The sequence below is a fragment of the Hippocampus zosterae genome, chromosome 21 (genome assembly GCF_025434085.1).
Source record: "Hippocampus zosterae strain Florida chromosome 21, ASM2543408v3, whole genome shotgun sequence".
Lineage (NCBI taxonomy): Eukaryota > Metazoa > Chordata > Actinopteri > Syngnathiformes > Syngnathidae > Hippocampus > Hippocampus zosterae.
The window spans coordinates 9022088-9043794 of NC_067471.1; the positions used below are offsets into that span (position 1 = coordinate 9022088).

Below are 21707 nucleotides of genomic sequence, written 5' to 3' on the forward strand. Positions count from 1 at the left end.
TTGGGGGCGCCGGACAATCTCCTCTTGTTTCCTTCGCCAAGAGGAGTCAGCGCAGAGGATAAAGAGAGCACATTGCTGCACTTGTGGCCCCTTACAATGCGCCGCCATTCCCATCTGTTTGGTCCGAGCGCGCGTGCGTGAATGACATGTGTCGGGGCGTATGAGCCACGCCGGCTTCCTTCGGGGCAATTGTGAGCGGGCCGGGCGCCATATGGCGGAATAATGACTTTTTAGGCCGCTCGCGCTGAGGTGCGCGCCCCCCCCCTCGCATGCCCCCTTCCTCGTCCTCGGAGGTGAGGGCTGGACGACATGCCTTCACATAAAAAAACGAGCCGCCAAGCTACCCGAAGCCTGTTAGTATTCTGTCCATCGAGAAGAAGAAAACGAAGAAGAAGTAAACGGCGCGACATACTGCACCGTTTCAGCACCGAGTGGCCCAAATACACTTGTCAATTCTGCCTTACCCGGCCGGTCAGACAGGAAGCGAGGACAAAGTGCGGAGGGACGCTGGAGACACATGTGGGCCTGGAGAGAAACAGAACAATGTGACATATTTCAATGTGACATGCAGAAAATAAAAGATTTATTCCTCCCTCTGCTCCTTTTAGTTCAAGTTTGCGTTATTTTGTTTTTGGGTGGGAGGGTATGTATGTTAATGGTTACACTATTTCTTTTGAGTTTTAGTTGTTGATATACATTCTCGGTTTAATTCGTTTTTTAACTTCGTTTCCTGGATTAGTTTATTTTGCACAAATTTGTAAGCCACAAATATATCAAATGTGACCTCATTTCTCATGTTTTCACTGCATGTTGACTGTTTAAATATCAATTAGGGATCTCTGTCGCCCTCTTGTGGCCCACCCACCCAATACAAGTTTTGTTGAGCCTTACAGTAAACAAGATGCCCCCCCCAAAAGGTGAACAGCAGCCACGGTGACCTTTCCAGAGCAAACAAGAATAAAGGTCCGCGTGTTTGTCTTGGATTTAGGCGAGTGAGGCAGCATTCAAGCATGAGTGTGATGGAGGGATGGATGGAAAGAGGGGTGTGGGGGTGGCCCGGGTGGTGTGTGTGTGTGTGTGTCGGAGGGGGCAGGTGGGTTTTGGTGTCTGAGCCTCACACAGGGAGGATCAGCTCGGAAATCTCAAGCTCTCAGATGTGCGGCTTTAAAGATTTGCTAAAGCTTGTGATGTCCCTGAATGGGGCACAAGAACAAGACGCAGCCCCCCACGCCGCTGCCAGTCACCTCGATACCTGCCACTTAGGACCCTCAAAAGAGCCGGAGAGGGGGGCAGGTGTAGAAATGTCACGCGACAACTTTTTCTTTGTAAAACTCCTATTATAGGCGATTAGCCCAACATATTTTTTCCGCACGGTTTGAGTTGTTTTTCTGTAGGTTTTGATTTTGAGGTAACCGCCATCAAATTGAATTTCTCCAACAAGTGAATGCGTCATTGAAGTGTTCTCAAAAGAATGGCGGCAGTGCCCCGGCCGGCCCAGGAAACGCGGCGACCTCCTGGCGTCCTGTGCAACCCACGCGCGCCATCCTCGCCGCCTCAGTCTAATGTCATTAGAGGCCATCTTGTGCCAGCGCCGCCACGCCGGACAAGCCCACGCAGGAAGGGCGTCTGTGTCGTTTGGCCCACAGATGGACGCCGGGCCACCTCCAACGCCAGCGTCCATGAGCCGACGCAGACGTCCTTCATTAGCCGGCAAAGACACAAGCGTGTCTATGTCCGCGCACACACGCACGTCTTGGCAAGAAAGCAGATTTCGGCCCTAACTAGGTTAAAGCCCCAAAAAGTGACTTTTTACATCAGGGAGATTTGTGTTTCTGCGGGGTGTAATTAGCTTTGCTGCAGGGTTGGAGGGGTCTGCAGTACTAGATGAAGTTTAAGGGGCTGCGGGGCGAGAGGAAGGGCGCGTGAACAGGCGGGGAGGGGGGCCGACACTGGGCCGCATTGTGGCGAGGACGCAAATGTGATTACGGGCCGCTGTCAGAAGCCAGGCTCGGATGTGGCCTGCCAAGTAGCAGAAACTTTGGACTTTCTGCCTTGAGACAATGAGATCGCTTTGCGGGAGACCCCTGCCAGACCCCCTGCCATGCCCAAAACCAAAAACACAACACGGTCGCAGATTGAATCACTTTTTTTTTTTTTGAAAGCTTTTTCAATTCTATTGTTACTAAAGTAATTCTTTGATGAAAGGAAAATATATTTATCTCATTTAGTATGCCATCATGTTTATTTGTATTTGAAAAAAAAAAAAGAATTGATCTCGAGACATTTTGAGATTGACTTATTCTTTTCATCTGTAATATTTCCAGACAGACAGCAAAATGACATTAGTTAAATTGAGTTTGGTGGAATTTTACTCAAATTCCATTTTATTTGAACATATGTATGTTGATACATCCAATAAGAAATTTAAAGAATATTTTTGTGACACTTTTGGTTGTGTGATGGGACTAAGAGAGCTGTTGTTCAAATGACTATGAGGACCAAGGACTAAAAGTTCCTTTACGTGGACGGTATTCGAGCCAAGTCTGTTGCATTTTCACATTCCGAGTGCCATTTTTGCCGCCATCTTGTCAGTTCGCTTGGGCACCTGTGCATTCTGACGCGTGGCCCGGGCGACAAAAGCGGCAGGCCGGTCAAAGTGCCCATTAATTCCACAGTGGCGGGCACGAGTGGCGAAGACGCTCTCGTATGCAAACGAGGTCGCTGCGGGCCATTTACTTGTTTGTTTAGCCGTCTGCGGTCGCCACGGCGACCCTAAATGGCGCTCGCGCGCAACAAAAGAGCGACAAGTAGCACCCGCGTAGCCAATATATAAGCTTGCGGCTTGAACCTTTCTCTGGCAACTTTTTTGGGGGGGGGGCTTTTGAATATTCTTCTAAATTCTAAAAAGATCTGTGCAATGCGCGAGTGTATGATGACTCACAGTACGGCACGGGACGGGCCTTTCCCACAAGATGGCCTTGCCGAAAAAAGACACAAAGACGGGCCTCTGTAGCAAAGAGAAAAACAGACACGTTGACGTTGATGGTTCTGATTGCAAGTCACAGCAGTAGAACAGTGATGAAGGCTAAGACCCCCCCCCCACCCCCACTGAGGAGTACATTAATAAGTCCTCTGTCTTGATTAGCGCCACCACTTGATGGAGTCTGCTCTCCCACGCAGCAGACGCTCCATCTGCTCCTCCAGCACTCGAACCGGGCGGGTCAGCGGCCCGGCCGGGAGTCCGCCGCTGCAACCGCGAGGGCGTCGAGTCATCCATCACGGTTGATGTCCGTCGAGGCCCGAGCACGCTGCCTCACCGGGCTCCCTCCGCTGCAGGATTCTTTGACGGGGTGTCACCTCAGAGCAGAGTTGGGGGGGATGCGAGCAGGGGAATGGCATCAGGGTACAAAGACGATAATGCTATTCTAATTGAAAATCTCAAAATGAACATAGCTGTGGTCATATAATGAACGGCAACGGGCGTGCGGCAGTTGCGCCTTTGTGTCCATCGATCCTTCAACGCTCCGTGGCAGATCCACCTCCAGGTACTTCCTGCCCACGTGACCCACGTTGAAGCAGGAGGCCCCGATCGAATTACCAATTTGGAGCTCATCGCCAAAACGCCGGCTGCTCTTTGACTCCATCTGCTCGGCCTCCTCCGGGGAGCCTCGCTTTCCACTTGGGGATGTTTTATTAATTTGCCTGATTAACTCAACGGCCTGCCACCAGGGCCCATTAATAGGCATTTCATCAAGGTTTGATTAGCGAACGCTGGGAGACAAAGCCAGCAGTCGGCCTTTTTCTCCCTGGGGGGTTCGGACGCATGCAAAGGCTGCGGGTCGTCGTGCTTTGACGTGTACGCTTTGGCGGAAATTACAGGCTCACGGTCTTTTGGATGCAACGCCACAAGCTTGGCACAACCATCTTTGGCCTGTTTTGACAATTTTCCAATACAGCCATTTTCCTAAACCAACGTTATAATGCATATGTAGGCAGATAATAAAACAATAGTCACAGGCAAATATTCCTCCGTCAAGTCACGTGTATTTATAGAGCACTTTCAAACTCTGTGAAGAACAAAGAATATTCCACTTGGCTTCCTGAGGGGATCTCCATTCAGTCTAGCCACCTGTCTGAATTTTACTGCCCTCAAATGGAAAAGTGACGCAAAATGAGAGTCATCAAAGTGTTTTGCGTTTTACACATTTTGTTCCGTTACTACCGTATTTCAGAATGCTTTCAATTCATTTCCGGATGCTCTTTATGTGTCACACTGGCAAAATTGGGCCCAGTAGGGTGAAGACAACAGACCTCAAGAGTTGGGAGAAGAAAAAAAAAAGGGGGCGGGGGTGAACCAGGACCTCCACCGCAGAAAAGGAGGACAACCACCTCAGCATGAGAGAGGTCAGCCACAATCAAGCGCGAAGGTGAGCCTCCTACCGTTCCTCGGCAAAAAACATTCAGGCACCGGGTGTTGCGCTGTGGGCCAGTTGGGGTCTGGGTCCGGGTCAGGGCAGCTGCAAGGACTCTGTGACACTGAAATGAGCTCCGGGAGTCACTCAGGCCCCCTGCAGGCGCGCCAGAGCTCCTTCTAGGCTTCAAAATCTGCCAGCCGGAGGGGGCGGCAGCGTGTAATCAATACGCTGACTATCGACGCAGGCGTCATTTTTGGGGGATCTCCGAGGGGGAACGTCGCCACAAAAGCCGAGCTGACAAAGAATCGGGCTGGTGGCGGACCAGTGGATAACCTACTTAACATTCATTAGTGTCACAGAGGAGCGCAGACAGGCCGCTCCGATCTGAGCGATGGGCTCTCCACCCGGCATGGGGGTGGCATTCAGCGAGTTGACGGAGAATTGATCAGCAAAAGTTGAATGGTGGCTACGGGATCATTCTTACTTGTTCAATACCTTTTCACCTTTCATCCAACCATGGTGACGTTGCGGTGCTGGTCTTCGGCTTCTGGCTTTTGCGTGGCGACTTTTCTTTGCTATCCGATCCAAACAAGGTGACTGGGGTACAGGTAAAAAAAAGAAAAAAAAAACACGCTTAAGCAAGGTGCCTTAATGCGATCTTGAACTCACTGTTAGCATCGGTTAGTCCCCTTTGGATCAATACTGAAACATCAATAAACTTTAACCTAAAGCTTTTCTTAGTATTTGACGACATCCGGCCTGTTTGCGCTCATTGGCGAGAATATAATGAGGTGAATGTAAGCAGGCTTTTCCGCGCCAGAGGTGAGAGGTGACGGGACAAAGCAGGGGTCAGGTTGTGTCTGCCCTACAATAGCACAAATGTCCCTGCTCTTAATTACATTAAGGTCATATAGTGGGGAGCTGTGTGCAAACAAGACAGCCTATCAAGCACGCAAATCAGAGGCTCAGTGGCGCTGTGTGTGTGTGTGTGTGTGTGTGTGTGTGTGTGTGTGTGTGTGTGTGTGCGCGCGCACGCAAAGCTTATTATGTAGAGTGCTTCTCAAAGCGGAGCTTCTTCATTTTGTGATGTGCAAACCAGCAAAATCCTGTTAAAAGGCACACTGGTGTCATATTAACTGTGCCTGTGGACCAGTGAGGGGCCCGTTGCCACAGCAACCACACCAAACAACCGCGCCAGGGCCCTTCCTCTTTCTTCCTACACACGCACACACATCTCAAGCTCTCTCTCACCTCTGCCGGACATTTGTAAACATTTGGGGGGGAAAATGTTTTATTTAACTTGCCAACATATACTAACATCTGAGAGCGCTTTGGAGGACAAGTGCTCGGTGAGGGGGCAGGGCTGCGGGGGAGAACAGACGCTGCAGTGCATTTTGGGTCAACCAGGAACCACAGCGACTGTTGCTCAGGCACGCAAAAAAAAAATGTGGGCTCTTTTTTTTTGTGGTCAGAATGTAATCAGAACAAGATACAGTATATTATGCCTGGAATTCTGTTGACCCAAAACATGAATTATTTAGCCCTGCCCAAAAAGGTGAAACTTACTTTTTCAAGGGGGTGTTTTTTGTTGAACTCGCGGTACCTGCAAAATAAACAAATACAATTAAAATGAATAGATGACAGATAAATGAATATAATGTCCTAGTTTCTTGGTGTCAAAGAGCATTGACAGCTATTCTTTTCCGAAAGACAAAGCAAGTCCAAAATAAACACATCATCACATCACACAAGAAAAGTGTAACGGTAGCATTACGAGGGCTTTCACGCCGCGGCACACCGGGCGCTGCCCTTTGGCGCCCGTACAATCACAGAGCACTGACCCGCGCCGGGCTCTGCGGGCGAGAGCCCAACGCCCCCGCGACCGCCCCCCGTGATGCGCCGTTATTTCCTCATCTCATCAATCTGTCAACTAAGCCCTTTGACACGCCGCCGCCATTTATTTGGGCCTCTCTCAATATGGTTGCAGCTTTTTAAGATTAGTCACCTCGTCCAAGAGGTCTGGACCCCCCGGGCTGGTGCCACGGGACACCGGAACGGGGCGCCTGGATGGGAGGCGGGGGAGGATGGCGAATATAGTTGCTCGAAGCTGTGACAGGCATTAGAACAGGAATGAAGTTAATGGCTCTGACATGGGACACATTCGTGAGGGCCTATTGGTGTTGCTTTTTTTTTTTTTAATCGTTTTGATGCATCACTGATCATTACTGACTCAATGGCAACCTGCAAAATGGCGGAAAAAAATCTAATGAAAGAGGCATTTTAGCAGGGATGAAAATGTTCAGTCAACCATCTGCTAACTGAATGTTTTTTTTTCTTTGTGGGTTCAAGAGTTGGAGATACGCTTTGCGGACTAAAGTATTGGGCCATTCCATTTCCAGGAGGTGAAAGGGAGAGAGAGAAAAAAAAGAGAGTAAGAGATGGGGTAGTCCATTTGTTTTGATGATGGGATGGATGTGGAGGGGGGAGGTGCTGGGGGTCGTGTAGGGGGATGTACTCAACTCACTCCAAAAGAAACTATTCAATTTATTTTCAAGTAAGGATGAAAGAACGACTCCAAACAGTGTGTCGCCTATTCAGCACTTAAAAAAAAAAAGAGAGCAAAAAAAGAGAGACAAGGCTGGGGAAGTGGGGTGGGCATGTATGGGGGGGTGCATAAATTTCATACACACAGCAGACAAAGTGATTGTGGCTCCTCCCCCTGCCCCGAAAAAACTTTTCTGTCCCCCTCCAGAAAACACTTTCCCTGTTGAATGGCCACCTATTAGTGACTCCATTATGGCCGCGGGGCTTTTCAATGGCTCCTCACTGTGAGTCTTTATCAGAGTCGGCCGTGAATACAGCCTGGCCCCCTCCCTCACCAAAGACCACGCCACCAATCAGCTCCCATCCCAAATCACACCTGCCATCATGTTGTGAGCTCCCCTTTGAAAACAAAATAAATAAATCTGAATTGATGCGATGGAAAGGATTTTTTCCCCCGATCAATCAGGGTGGGCGGATCCCAAAAAAGTAAAAGCCCCAAATTTTGACCAATCTATGTCGATCGGTCTCTGTGACAATAACATAGTTCATGTATGTGAAAGTTAATGCAATTTTCTCAACCACTTAAAAACCATTTCTCAGCCCAAATTGCAAAATTGTTAAACTGCAATATTCAGGGTTATCATAGCGGCAGAATCAGATTTTTTAAAAATCAACAAAATAGGTTTGTCATTCAGTCTCTGTGTGTCCCACAACAAAATATCTGACGCCAAGTTAGCTGATCTCCATAATACCAGCACTCCACCCCACTGCACAGTGCGCCTGGCCGCATTGTTGCCGGATTATTCCAGAGTTAGTTGGAAGAAAGAGACTGTACTGACGGTAGAGGGGGGAGGGGGGGGACTAATAAAAGTGGCGTCTTCTTTTTTGTTCCCAGTGAGAGGCCAAAAACACCTGCAAGAGAGCCTGATTGTTGATCTTGACTTTATCTGCTCTCCTAAATGCCGCAATGTACAGTAGGACCCTGAATGCAGCACGTTCTATTCATCAGCACCCCCTTTAAATAACCTGTCACGCTCTTTACAGCTGCACAAAAAGTACTTTTGGGGCCTTTGAAAGAGCCCTGGCACAAAGCGCGCAGTGAGTAAATATCAAGTGGAGTGTTGATACTTTGACGGAGGCTCGGGGCGGACTTTATGATGAATTTGGACGTATTGTGGGCCGGCCGTGGCGCTCACCTCGGCAGGGAGCCATCTGCTCGCCGTCAATGCATCACCTGCTCAGTTGAGTGTCACCACGGCAACATGGGCTGCTGTGGATTAGAAGGGGGGGAGAGGAGGATAGGACGCCAGTGGTGGACGACTGTCGCCCTCTGGTGGGCAGTCTGGTCAAGAGGCGTACATGTTCTCATCTGAGCAACAATCAGTCATCAAGTCCTTGTTATAATGATGATGAATTCTTTTGTGTTACAGGAAGCGGAAGCGATTTTGCACTTGGAAAGCTGAGCAAACACACCTCTGAGGACAGGAAATGAAACCTGCCCGACGAGTGAGGAGCCAGCTGTGCGTGCGTGTCTGTAGCCACAGCCCCCCTTCAGGTTCCAGGCCGTGGTCCGTCGCACACCTGAGCCATCATCCACAGACGGCGTGTGACGGAGGAAGTGTTGAGTGACAGGTGAAAGTGAGCCGCTCGCCTGCGAGGGGTTACCACCTTTTGTGCGTGATCGTGGAGGCGGCGAGGGGCAGTGACTTCCCCTCATCGGGGGGGGCCTGGTAATCGTGGTCTTTGTCGGACTTCATCAACTCAATCTTATCTATATCTTGCTGTTGTTTGGGATGCTAACAAGATTAGCCAAGAAGCACTATGCATCTGCAGGGAGCACTGCCTGTTGACACTTGTCGCTCCAATTCCAGATTCGGAAGGAGGGAGGGAGGCTGATCCTGGGAGACTTCCTGTCAGGGCCACGTGCTAGGAAATAAAAAGTCAATTATGTAAGGCATTGAGCGCGATTGTCGGCGTGCGGAAGGACTGCTGCCCATTCCCAGCAAGCCACGGTGGCGGCAGTTAAGAACCGGGAGTTGGGGGGGGGGGGGGGGGGGTGGACACCATTATGCCGAGTGAGAACTGCGCATGTGGCCGAGCGGCTCAAAGTTTGACTCTTTTCTCCGCGCCCCCTGCCAGTCTCCCCGCAACAATGATCCATTGGTCGCCCCCCCGCTAGGAGAACACGCCGACGACATTCAGGGGAGCGGTCATGGGAATCGCTAAAAACACAATTAGAAGCCCTAATGTTACGCTCTGCCTCCCAGGACAATACTCAGGCCTTTTCTTGCAACCAAATACTGCGCTGTACTGTGCACGAATAGCGGCGGTTATCCGTTCGAAAAAGGGTGGCGACATCCGGTTTATCCAGTGCTTGACTGATGTTGCTGTTTTTCTTGTACATTTGGTTCCAAACAATAAGAATATTTGGCAATAACACCAACTAGTGACACCCCCCCTCCTCCCCTTCCACACACACACAGATCTGTACCTCCTATTGATCCATCCAAAAGGACACCTGTGCATGCCTAGTCCTCCACCGCCCTCTTGTGGCACCTGTGGACATAGCAGCAGGGCTCAATGGGGGGGGAAAAAATGAGTTACTCTGAACACAAAGCTGCTTATTTATCAAGGAAATGTAATGGGGAGCACAACTGCTCGTCGCACTTTTCATCGAGTGACGAACGTACAACAGCTGCGGGTCCGAGAGAGAGACACAATCGAGCTTTAGTCCGACTTCCCGCGATCCCTGCGTGAATCTGATAAGCTAATGAACAGCTTGTCCTCATTTAATCGATTCTGATCGGCTTCCGGGGCGAAATGGGCCGCATTGTCTCCCTTGGAGTTCGTAGTAATCCGTAAAGATAACATTTTGCGGGCATTTTGCTGAGTAAATACGAGTCAATTACGAGCATGCTGAACTCAAAATAGACCATGACCTGAGATGTTTTGCAGCCAACGCGCAGAAATAGAACAAGAGTCGGAACTGACTAAAATACATTCCAAATGTGGACGCCTCATGAATAAAAGGAACTGTGTTTTTATATTTATGACCAATTGCAGAATAACATTTCAATAGTGTATTTTGTGTGTGTGTGTGTGTGTGGTTTTTTTTAAAGTCAATTTATCATTTCATAAGATTCCAGAAACAACCAAAAAATACATTGCATTTCACGCATTTTACAACGGCCCCATGATTGCGACAAATGTTCTTGGAATTTTGTCCTCAAAGACCACATTTTAAGTACCTTATTAATAATTCTATCATGAAGTATAAACAAACTTGGTCAATGTTGTTTAAATGCTTGGTGAGTTTGAGCAGCCGAAATCAACAGTCAGCCTTGAAGCCCAAATCGGAAGTTGGCATTTTGAGGTCTCCTTGAGACCAAGCAACACGAGAATTGAAATTGCAGGTCACCACCATCATCACAAGAGCAAACAGCTGGGCCACATGGGCCCACCGCAGGTCTGTTTCACAAGCGGCGTCCCATCACATGCCAGCGCAGAGGGCTGTGTGTGCGCGCGCAAATGTGTGCGGAGTCACGTGACCCCATGTGGAATAAGAAGTGGCGGCCCCGCGCAATAGAATCCAGCAAAGGCTGCGCACACAAACACGCGCAAGCTCACCTGCACGCCAGAGAAGATGGACGCGGCTTACAAGAGGGTCAACGGGAACTCCGTTCAGGACGCCCAGCCCAATGAACAGGACAAAGTGGTAGGTCTGCAAATAGGAAAAACAGGTTTTGAATGTTAAACAAGGTCAAAATGCTGTCTTATGGGATGATGGGCGTTTCAGCAGGCTGAATGCTTTGACTCACAGAAAAACGTTTGTGGTTCCGTCGGTTTTAAATTTGGTTCTTCGGGGGGTGTCCGTTGGATTCCTCGGCTTCTCCCCAAACATAAATGCACACGCCAGTTTGGGAAAAAAAAATAATAATAATAATAAATTGTTGTTTTGGTCGTCAGAAGCGGCGCGGCTCCATGTACCTGGAGGAGGAGACAAGCAAGAAGAACGAAGTGGTCTCCTGCATCTTCTCACTGAAGGAGGAGGTGGGCGCCTTGGCCCGAGCGCTCAGACTCTTTGAGGTATATTCCTCTGTTCCACTCGAGGGACCAGCGTGTGTGTGTGTGTGTGTGTGTGGGGGGGGGGGGGGGGCGACTTTATTTCCTGCAAGGAAACAGACAATACGGGACAAGAAAGAAGCTGACAACTGGGCTCAAGTGTGTAGCGCAACCCAAAGTATGTAATAAGAGAGATCAGCAAATTTACTGATCGCATTGCAAGTAGATGAATACTTTATTTGCGCAGTCTGAAATTTTAGGGGCACCGCATGACAATTTAGGGGCTGTCTGGAGTCCCGCAAAGATTTTTTTTCTTTGCGCTAAACTCGATTGAAACTGAAACTTTTGTTAAAAAAAATAATAATAATTTTGAACTGTAATGCCTATGGAGGGAGGTAAATTCCTCCCTAATTACCATCAGAGAATGCGGCAGCTGACTTTTCATGTGATTTGTCGGCGGCATTCCAGACCAAAAGCCAAATTGTCCCGACTTCAGTAAGCATGTGAACTAGCCCAAGAAAAAGAAAAAAAACAAAAACAATCCTGTAATAAAGGCCTGATCATTCGCCGTCGAAATGTGGATCCCGGCTTGTTTTTTGTGGAGCGACCTTTTCCAAGTGGCCCCATGACTAAACAAACGGCGCTTATCTCGCATCGATCCACCGAGTTACACGGCCAGGCTGAAGGTGACTCCAAAACGTTGCTGCTTCAAGTTGTCCATCGTGACTCGAGAGATTATGTTGCCATAATACATGCGCGGTTCAGTATTCACTGACCCCGCTATAAATAATGAAAGAAAGAAATTGCGCAGTTTGTTGAATTTACGGTTAATCTTCCTGTTAAAAAAATAAATACATTAGGAATAAAACCTCTGCCTCGTTTTTGTATAACACAGAGAGGCCTACGAGTGACTGTATTTCAATGCTGGTCATTATGGTGGTACGTGAAAAGCCAAGTTACCTTCTTGTTTGAGAACCAGAAATTGCATCGTAAACTATGAGTACAACTTATTACTGCTCTGTCATTGTTACGGCATAAAAACGCTGTATTAACCTGTGCTCAGAAAGTCCACGACGCCAACGTGACGATGCCTGACCCCGTTTTATTTATTGATTTGCAGAGACTGCGTACGTGACTTTTTGCTCGAATCAACATGGATTGGCAGCACTTCTTTTATTTAATCATCAGCGGTGTCATGGTTACACACGTAGACGTGGGCCTTGCACTTGCAAAAAAATAAATAAAAGGCTAAAACAACATTGAGGAGTCAACAGTTAAAATTGTTAAATATGTCGTCGATCCCCCCCCCCCATGTTGTGTTTATTGCATTTTGTTATTTTAGGGGAGAGGGGGGTGAATATGCCTAGGGTGGAGGGGCGGTAGTTGTTAAATGGAAACACATCCTCTTTGGACCTATGAGCTCAGGCTCTCCCAATCCTCCCCCTGAGCCTCCTCCATAAAACAGCCCAAGTGCCAAATGACTTCGAACGGTTTGATGAGGTCTTCGACTCGATCTCAAAATTATCCAAAGGCGGCTCAAAATGCGCGCGTACGACTGTGTCACCGTTTCATGCCCAAATTAAGGGGGATGAAAATCAATTTCAAAGAACCGAGTGTGAAAAATCTCAAGCGCTCGCCGCTCATGTGAGCCACCGTGCTTGCGATCTTTCGTGTTTCCCATGCGGCGTGCTTCATATGGCATCGTTTACGGGCCGTTTCGGCGTAGTTGGGGCTCTTTGTGGCTTTTAATGAAGAACCGCTGTGGAATGACGATACAATGAACACGTTCAGCACATTCACAAATCCACCGATGTGCAGTCGTTTGGAAATCTCAATTGCAAAGACCTTACAATTCTCCTCCTTTGATTTTCACGAGGGCGGTCAAAGCTACCGGGGCCGGGCCAAAGTTCAGAGACGTTCGTTCTCCGACCTGACGCGCGCACCGACTTCAAGTTCATAAATCCAAATTCAAGTCGGACACGTTCAAGGGGACGAGCGAGACTGACTGCGCCCGACCTCTGGCATGGACAAGCATTTCAGCAGCATGGCTTTCAGGAAGATGCGTTTAGACAATCTGAACCAGATGTGGCAATGACGGGAGGCCCCCTCCCATTCCAATCGGCCTATCGCAAAAGAGAGCGCCACATACACCCTCTCCCGTACGCTGCGTATACCACGCAAAGTTGCCTTTCCAGCGGCTCCGAAACATCCGCACCAGTCATATTTGTTTCATGACTTCATGATTCTCGGCGACATGGGAAAATCTCCGCCAATTGGGGTCAATGTGTGCGCGGACTGAGAATTTAGTTTTGAGATTCATACAGATTCGAGACCCCATCATCAACTTCAGGACGTCACATTGGCAAAAGTACAAATCATTTCTCCAAACTGACAGTGCAAAAAATAAAAAGTTGTTTTTCCAGAAGTGAATGCAAATCAACAGCAATCGATTTGTAATCCAAGTTTCTTTCCAAAGGCTTGTTTTTTGCTTTTGTTTTTGTACAATTTAGTTTGGCGTTTCTGAGGACAGGATTTTTCTGAGGAAAAATGAAGGCGCGGATAAAATTTTGACTTTAACAATAATTGGCGCCTTCAGTTTGGAAAACCACTGTGTAAATTTTCCTCTTCTTGCTGCCGGAGGCTGTAAATTTCCCCACTGTGGGACAAATAAAGGATATCTTATCTTATCTTTGTTGTGGGCCAAACTGACTCGCTCTCGAGTTTAAGAAACGTAGAAAAAACTGTTTTAAAAAATCTATCTATACCTGGGGATTGAACCGCTCTCGCTTTATTCTTTTTCTCCATCAAACGCCGGCCAATCAATACAAAAGTGAGAGACGTAAGCGAGCTGAGGTTCCACTGACACCGAGTTCAAGTCCAAGAAGAGGAACCTGACGGAGGGGGCGGGGGGTTATGAGGGTACAACACCGCTACCTTGTGGTCAAACGAGGGAAGTGCAACGAGGCACTCGAACAAGCAAGTGTACTCACCTCAATCTTCTTATCCCGGCGCCGTTTTTCAGGACAAGGGCATCAACCTGACACATATCGAGTCCCGGCCGTCGCGCGTCAGCCAGGAGCAGTACGAGTTCTTCATCAGCGTGGACTCCAACTGCTCGCCGGCCCTGGACGATGTCATCGAATGCCTGCGCGCGCAGATCAGCGGCCAGGTGCACGAGCTGTCGCGCAACAAACAGAAGGACACCGGTGAGAGTCTTGAAAAGTATTCCGGAGACGAATACGCATCTTCATTCGCGGAGGGAGACACGCAGGTTGCCATGGTTGGAAAAGCTGAGATTTGGACAGAGGTTTGATAGCCAGTGGCGTGCTGTTGCACAGAAATGACGGTGGGCCACAGTGGCCTCTAGAGGAAGTAAAAGGGCCGGCGCCAACAAGCCGGTCTGTTCTGTTTAGGAGCCGTGTTGTGGCGTTTCCACTCACTAATGGACAGCCATCTTCGCCGACGAGACGGGTCGCTCGCCACCCAGGCGCTGATCCCTTTATTAGTTGTTTCCAGAATGACATTAGTTTTGCTCCTCACTACCAACAGGCCTGGCGGGAACAGGGGCGCTCTGTGTGTGCCTCCCGGGCGGGTCCAAACTTGGGCCATAGGGAACACGGCGAGGTTAGAGCAGGCCAAGACTGACGGGCCCTGTCGGGATGCGGCCGCTGTGCCGGCCGGGGTCAAGTGGATGAGACCATACTCGTGGGCCCCTTGCGAGGGAAGTTTGTTAGAGCCTCATTGTCTCCGCGCAGCCTCGGGCCTTTGGACCACATGGCACGACTGGAAATTTACGAGTGCCTTTGAGGGTCATAAATCACAAGCACAACAAAGCAGATGGCTTGTGTGCACCCCGCTCTGCCCAGTGTCAACATGCCAAGACACCGTGACGCGTCCAACGGGCCAAAAGGCGCGCCTGCATCATCAATATCCATTTGCGCCGCTCCAGCCACACAATAGCAGAAAACATGGTAGCGAGCGAAAAACTTTTTCCCGATAATAGATTTTTGGGACAGACATGCCTGTCAAATTTCATGCTCGCAACAGAAATTGGGGAAAGAAAGGGGAAATCCCTCAAGATGGCAATTGACAACGGCCCGAGAAAGACGAGGAACCAGAATCACTAACGCATCGCCCTCATTCATTGACCTAAAAACTCTGCTCTGCAGTGCCATGGTTCCCCAACGACATTCAGGACTTGGACCGCTTTGCCAACCAGATCCTCAGCTATGGCTCGGAGCTGGATGCCGATCACCCGGTAAAGTTGTGACTCATTTGCGACACGCGTCCGTCTGTCTTCCTACGCCCACACGGCCAATGAAAGACGCGGCCCTGCGAGAGATGACAGGCCGCCTATTCTCATGGAAACGCACAAATTGATGTCACTGCTTTCATTGGGGCCCCTATAATTATAGATAATTGCTCCCTTTTGCCACCGTCATTAAAGCGAAATATATTCATCATAAAGCTGAAAACCCCTCTACAAAGGCTTCATCTGAATGCACATTTGCATGCTCTCATTGGGGACCGAGCGCGTGATGCCGTCAAAGGACGCAGGGTTTCGTTTGGCCGTCGTTTAGGAGATCTAACACCATTTCCCCTTTTGTTTGTGTGTGTGTGTGTCTGCTCACCAGGGCTTCACAGATCCAGTGTACCGCAGCCGCAGGAAGGAGTTCGCCGACATCGCCTACAACTACAGACAGTAATTGAACACTCAAACCGTTTGGAATCACATCAAAAACTCTTACCGGTAGCGTCCACACTTCACGTGGCGAAGGAACACGCAACTGAAAATGTTGAAAATCATTGACAAGAACTTTTGCACAACAACCCCCCTGCCTTGCATATTCCCGATTCAGAAATCTCTTGGTTTCAGCGGTCGACGGGCTCTTTGTACCTCCCTTGCGTCATCGTCTTTCTGAAAGTACTTTTTACTGATTGGCAATTGGCCATTCGGGTGCTTCAAGTTTGCGTCTTCATCCTCTCAGTGGCCAGCCCATCCCTCGGGTGGAGTACACAGAGGACGAAAAGGCCACATGGGGTACCGTATTCAAGGAGCTCAAGACCCTGTACCCAACTCACGCCTGCCGTGAGCACAACAGAGTCTTCCCGCTGCTGGAAAAATACTGCGGCTACAGGCAGGACAACATCCCGCAGCTGGAGGATGTGTCCCGCTTCCTGCAGTGTGAGTTGCATCTTCTCGGTCATTTCTTCAGCTGCTGTTTTTGACGCATCTCCATCCCTCCGCAGCCTGTACTGGTTTTCGGCTTCGCCCGGTTGCCGGCTTGCTCTCCTCCCGGGACTTCCTCGCCGGCCTCGCCTTCCGCGTCTTCCATTCCACGCAGTACATCCGCCATGGCTCCAAGCCCACCTACACACCTGAGCCGTAAGTGTGGGCGGTAGAGTCCAATTGGACGACACAAGTTGTCACGAAGGATTAAGGGGGAGTTTTTTTTCTGTTCCAGTGATATCTGCCATGAACTCCTGGGGCATGTCCCACTCTTTGCTGATTCGGGTTTCGCCCAGTTCTCCCAGGTAAAAAAAAAAAGGCCCTGGGGCAGACTCCCTCCTCTCTGAATCTTAATACCCGACCAAAAACCTAAATGCAGGGATGTCAAAGTCCTTTTTCTTGCAGGCAATGTCAAAAAAAAATGCAAGGGTTCAAATCTTGCCCCCACACCCGTGGCCTGGCGTCTCAATGGCTTCTCTTCTTTATTCTTCCAAACAGGAGATCGGTCTGGCTTCTCTAGGCGCCCCGGACGAATACATTGAGAAACTTGCGACGGTAGGTTCCCGCGTCAAACTTCAGATTTTCAATCAAGTAGGGGTTAACGGTCCTTCGCTTGTGCATCAGGTCTACTGGTTCACCGTGGAGTTTGGCTTGTGCAAGCAGGGCTCCGACACGAGAGCATTTGGAGCGGGATTGTTGTCGTCGTTTGGAGAGCTGCAGGTGGGGTTGGATTCTGCACTCAGGCAGTGGGTCAGTGGTCCGTTTGGGCCAGGGGGGAGCGGGAATGTGGTTCAGTGGCTCGGCAGGTGGGCCGAATGGGCGTCTACGGTTTTCACACGTTGCATCACCAGAGGATGTGTGCTCAGACGAGTCCAAGGTGGGGGTGGGGGGGAAGCCAGAGGCCGTAATCGTACTCCACTTCCTGTTTTCAACAGGAATTACAAGGCTCATTGACTGTCTGAGCAGCCGCCGAATGTGTCATTGCTTGTCTTGCAGTACTGCCTGACCGACAAACCCAAACTACTTCCCTTTGACCCAGAGAAGACCAGCGTCCAGAAATACCCAATCACAGAGTACCAGCCGGTCTACTTTGTCGCCGAGAGCTTTGATGATGCCAAAGACAGAGTCAGGTACATATGTTGAACTCCAATCCATGTTTTCACCCGAGAGTCCACCATTCCTATACTTGAGCAAGCGGCGTACGATCGACAAGTCACCGGAGCCTGTGTGGGCCCTTACAGGAAGTTTGCCGGCACCATTCCTCGGCCCTTCTCTGTGCGCTACAACCCTTACACCCAGAGCGTGGAGGTGCTGGACAACACCCAGCAGCTCAGCAATCTGGCCAACAGCATCAAGAGCAAGTTCCCATCCTGGACGAGCAGGCCTTTATTTTGATATCCTGTTTCCTGACGTGCTTTTCTTCTGTTGGTTTCAGGTGAAATGGGGAAATTATGCGAAGCCCTGAAGAAATTGGAGTGACGTCATGACTGACTGGCCTGAAACCTATTATACTCCCCCTATTAGCATTTTTGTATTAAAACACGTCACTATGAATACATATATACTAAGATGTGATTTTACATATAATACAAGATTTGCAGCATTTAATTCTATCCCCCCTCCCTACTTTTGGGCATGAAACTAATAAACTGAGGATATTAATACTGTGGTCTCCATTGTCCCATTTTAACAAAAAAGTCTCTTATTTACAACAGTAGGCATTCAGGTTGCCCCTGTGCTATATTCAAACAGGCGAGGCTAAAAATACACCGCCTTATTTTCGTCACCATGAATTATTTTTCGTAACATTGATGCAACCCGTGATGAAGACCTGTTTCGGTTGAATGGCTATCACACTGTGATGTTCAGTTACAAGCGGCTGCTCAATGACACTTTTGGCTCAGTGACGCCAAAAAAAAAAAAAAAACAGGAGTACCCACTCATCTGCATTCAGCCCACGGATGAGGCGCTATTTAAACGGCTCGGGTCTCACACCGGAGCACATCTTGAAACCATGAAGACTGACAGCAACGCATGCCAGGTGGCATCCATCGGTGGCCGAAGGCAAAGTTTGATCGAGGATGCCCGGCGGGAGCGCAGTGCTGGAGGTCAGCCAGGGACCTCACGGGGGGTGGACGGGCAAGTTTTTGAGGAGAAGGAGGGCCGAGTGACCCTAAACATGCTGTTCAACCTCAGCAACGATAAGAATGCGGGGTTCTTCAAGACAGGCAAAATATTTGAGGTACGAATAGTGAACTGCGAATATTTGTGGATTGCTGGATACTATTTCAACAATGTGTGTTTGTCACCTTTGCAGACTTTCGACGCCAAGCTCCTCCATGTTGAGAGCCGGCCGTGCAAAAGGTCCAAGAACAGCACGTCCGACTTGGAATTCTTCGTCAAGTGCGAGGTGCACAGCTCCGACCTCGAGGTCTTTGTCAACTCACTCAAGAGAGTCGTGGATAACGTTAGGTCCATCCCAGAGGAAAAAGGTGCGTATCGCATCAGAGCGGGTGAGTGGGTTGGTACATCCGGTTGGGGGAAGAAGCTCAATTTGCTACTTTTACCTCCATTGCAGTCCCCTGGTTTCCTCGACAGATCAAGGAGCTGGACAGATGCAACTTGCTGATCACCAAATTTGATCCGGAGATGGACAAGGACCATCCAGTGAGTGCCCAATAAAAGGTTGCGGTCAGTTTTGCGACGGAAAAGACAAGCCGGCACTAACAAGGTGTCACCTTTGTTGCAGGGCTACACAGACCCAGAATATAGAAAGCGCAGAGCCTTCATTTCAGAGCTGGCCTACAGATACAAACAGTGAGTGGAAAAGGGGAGCACCTCCAAGATGGCACTCGGTTATTCATTCCTTTCGTCCGTTTTTTTGTAGGGGTGACCCGCTGCCCGAGGTGGAGTACACGGCAGAAGAAACATCCACATGGTGAGAGAACACGCGCCTGTTGACGGCTGCAGAAAAGTGATGACGGGTGACCTAAACAAAGACTGTCTTCAAAAAGGAGGGAGGTATACAAGAAGCTGCGGAGCATTTACCCCAATCTGGCGTGCAGACAGTTCCTGGATGGCCTGCAGAAGCTGGAAAGCGAATGCGGCTATGGCGAGGGGCGCATCCCTCAGCTCAGAGACATTTCTGCCTTCCTCAAAGGTGAATAATAAACACAGCCACTCACAACGGGAGGCGGCGGATTAGTCGTAGCTGGCCGGCGGTGCACACCTATTTATTGATGAATAAATCCGTCAGAAGTTGGAGTTGAATCCCTTTGTCATCCCGGATTCTTCACTGCAGCAATTGTAGACTTTTGCGCGATTGAACAGACGCAGTCCAGAATGTGTGAAGAAAGTCTTCAGAGAAGAGCGGAAGTGCCAGATTGTCGTTACTGTTCACTTTGTATGGGTGGCAGCTAACACCTCCCAAAAGTACGAGATTAGTCAAGTGATGGGGGGGCAGAGAAAACGAGTTCTTCTTGAACCGGTCCCAAACACAGTTGCGCAGTGCAAAGCTTTTGTCGCCTTTGCGATGAAAATGTGGTCCTCCTCCCCAGAAAAAACTGGATTCCAGCTGCGTCCGGTTGCCGGCCTGCTGTCCGCCAGGGACTTCCTCGCCAGTTTGGCTTTCCGCGTGTTTCAGTGCACGCAGTATATCCGCCACGCGTCGGCGCCCATGCACTCTCCCGAGCCGTGAGTCCCGCCGGCTTCGTCCTGTCCACCCCCCGGGATTGCTCCTTTTACGGATGTTTGACCTCCTCTCGCAGGGATTGCTGCCACGAGCTGCTCGGTCACATCCCCATGCTGGCAGACAAAGAGTTCGCCCAGTTTTCCCAGGTATGCGGCGCATCGTATTCGTTGGTTCTTTGGCTTGAAACGCCACTGACGGGTGTGGTCACTGACAGGAGATTGGATTGGCCTCGCTCGGAGCATCACAAGAAGACATTGAGAAATTATCTACGGTAAGATTTATTGCCCTTAATGGTGATCCTCGAATCGATGAAAATCTTCGTATGGAAACATTCCAAAGAGGCTTTTGGCTACTGGAGGAGGAGGAGGAGTTGTTTTGGTGTGAGATTTGAGCCGCACCTGGTGGCAAAATCTAATTGCTGCATCCGCTCTGCCTCTTCTTATCCAGCTGTACTGGTTCACTGTGGAGTTTGGCCTTTGCAAACAGAATGGGACAGTGAAAGCTTACGGTGCAGGACTTCTCTCATCCTATGGAGAACTCGTGGTGAGTATCCACAACATTCAGGAGGGTGCAAAATTCTTCCCCGTTCCATGTGCCTTGACGCTCGCCTACCATTCCTCTAGTACGCCCTGTCCAACGAACCCGAGTACAAGGCCTTCGATCCCGAGGAGACCGCCGTGCAGCCCTACCAGGACCAAAGTTACCAGCCAGTTTACTATGTTTCGGAAAGCTTCGAGGATGCCAAGATGAAATTGCGGTATTTCCTTTGCGACCACTTCGCAGGACACACTTCTAATGCAACAATCACCCAACGGCTTCTGTTTCCGTGCACAGGAAGTACTCTACAACCATTCAGCGACCATTCGCCGTGCGCTATGAGCCCATCACCTGCAGCGTGGACGTTCTGGATGAACCCAGCAAGATCCAAACTGTCCTGTGCGAGACACGAGACCACCTGAAGATACTGCAGGGTGCCTTGGAGAAGCTCGGCTCCTTCTAAGAACACGGGCAGATACATTTACTGGAGATGGATGACATCCGTTCAAAACGAGAGCCGTAGTTTGCCGTTCACTTGCCACAAATTGCTGTCCCTGGTACACACGGTATTGCGAAAAGAAATAAAGGTTTATTTTTCGTGACGGCGTCTCTTTTGCCAACATGGTCAGGGAAAAAGCCAGCAGGACCAGAGCACTACATAAGCAACACTTGCTCACAGGCCGTTTGTCTCCAAACTTGACAATTTCCATGTCGGGAAATTCTTGGAAGGCGTTGACTTGCATGTGTTGTTAAGCAGGGAGAATGAGCCCATTATGAATGATTTAAGTATCAAGTTGCCTCCGCCGGTCAGAGTCGGAGCCAACGGTGGGGCCTCGTGGGCCGACAGGGCCAGGTCAGCGGGACCTCACAGTCGACCAAGAGCTTCTCTCTCGGCCGCAGCGAGTGCTATTGCTTTCATTTCCTCCCGAGACTGGAGACGGGCAGCTCTTTGAGCTTCCGACCGCGGTCCAGGCTTCTGATCTCCTCAGGCGACATCAGAACAACGGCGATCGATAGTCATCACTCCACTAACAACACAGTCGGCTCCTCAGATGAGCCGCCTTTCTCCCAAACCTTCCGATAATTCCCATGACCAATTGTTTTAAACCCTGCACTGGCCTCTACGGGAAGCTCGGGAAGAAGAGAAGAGCGATTAGGGAGTGGCGAGCGCAGGCGAGGCCGACGTCAAACACAACCTCAATCCTTGCTTCCGAGGCTTTCAAAGCCA

General features: G+C 49.7%; 2 protein-coding genes and 1 long non-coding RNA gene across 3 annotated transcripts; 2 read left to right on the forward strand and 1 right to left on the reverse strand.

Annotated features, from left to right (window-relative positions):
- Positions 1-472: 472 nt before the first annotated feature.
- Positions 473-15739, reverse strand: LOC127593515 (uncharacterized). Its single transcript, XR_007960435.1, has 10 exons — positions 15653-15739; positions 14012-14199; positions 10778-10845; positions 10587-10680; positions 9451-9515; positions 8156-8301; positions 5982-6018; positions 4911-5012; positions 2942-3007; positions 473-525 (listed from the first exon to the last, which is right to left on the reverse strand). It is a non-coding gene; the product is annotated as an uncharacterized LOC127593515 (long non-coding RNA).
- On the forward strand, positions 10539-17806 carry pah (phenylalanine hydroxylase). Its single transcript, XM_052055004.1, has 13 exons — positions 10539-10674; positions 10926-11045; positions 14044-14227; positions 15191-15279; positions 15656-15723; positions 16010-16206; positions 16272-16407; positions 16487-16556; positions 16750-16806; positions 16876-16971; positions 17248-17381; positions 17493-17608; positions 17687-17806. The coding sequence occupies exons 1-13, from the start codon at positions 10603-10605 to the stop codon at positions 17728-17730; spliced, it is 1383 nt and encodes a 460-aa protein (XP_051910964.1). The 5' UTR covers positions 10539-10602; the 3' UTR covers positions 17731-17806.
- A 362-nt stretch (positions 17807-18168) lies between these two features.
- Positions 18169-20964, forward strand: th2 (tyrosine hydroxylase 2). The gene is made up of 12 exons (XM_052055003.1): positions 18169-18493; positions 18569-18743; positions 18830-18918; positions 19001-19068; positions 19139-19189; positions 19266-19411; positions 19809-19944; positions 20019-20088; positions 20157-20213; positions 20390-20485; positions 20566-20699; positions 20777-20964. The coding sequence occupies exons 1-12, from the start codon at positions 18266-18268 to the stop codon at positions 20940-20942; spliced, it is 1416 nt and encodes a 471-aa protein (XP_051910963.1). The 5' UTR covers positions 18169-18265; the 3' UTR covers positions 20943-20964.
- Positions 20965-21707: the final 743 nt, after the last annotated feature.

Coding starts and splice junctions, on each gene's coding strand:
- th2 (XM_052055003.1), top strand. CDS start 18,266: ATGAAGACTGACAGCAACGCATGCCAGGTGGCATCCATCGGTGGCCGA. Junction 18,744..18,829: donor GTCCATCCCAGAGGAAAAAG/GTGCGTATCGCA, acceptor CCTCCATTGCAG/TCCCCTGGTTTCCTCGACAG. Junction 20,486..20,565: donor CATCCTATGGAGAACTCGTG/GTGAGTATCCAC, acceptor CCATTCCTCTAG/TACGCCCTGTCCAACGAACC.
- pah (XM_052055004.1), top strand. CDS start 10,603: ATGGACGCGGCTTACAAGAGGGTCAACGGGAACTCCGTTCAGGACGCC. Junction 16,557..16,749: donor GTTTCGCCCAGTTCTCCCAG/GTAAAAAAAAAA, acceptor TCTTCCAAACAG/GAGATCGGTCTGGCTTCTCT. Junction 17,609..17,686: donor TCTGGCCAACAGCATCAAGA/GCAAGTTCCCAT, acceptor TGTTGGTTTCAG/GTGAAATGGGGAAATTATGC.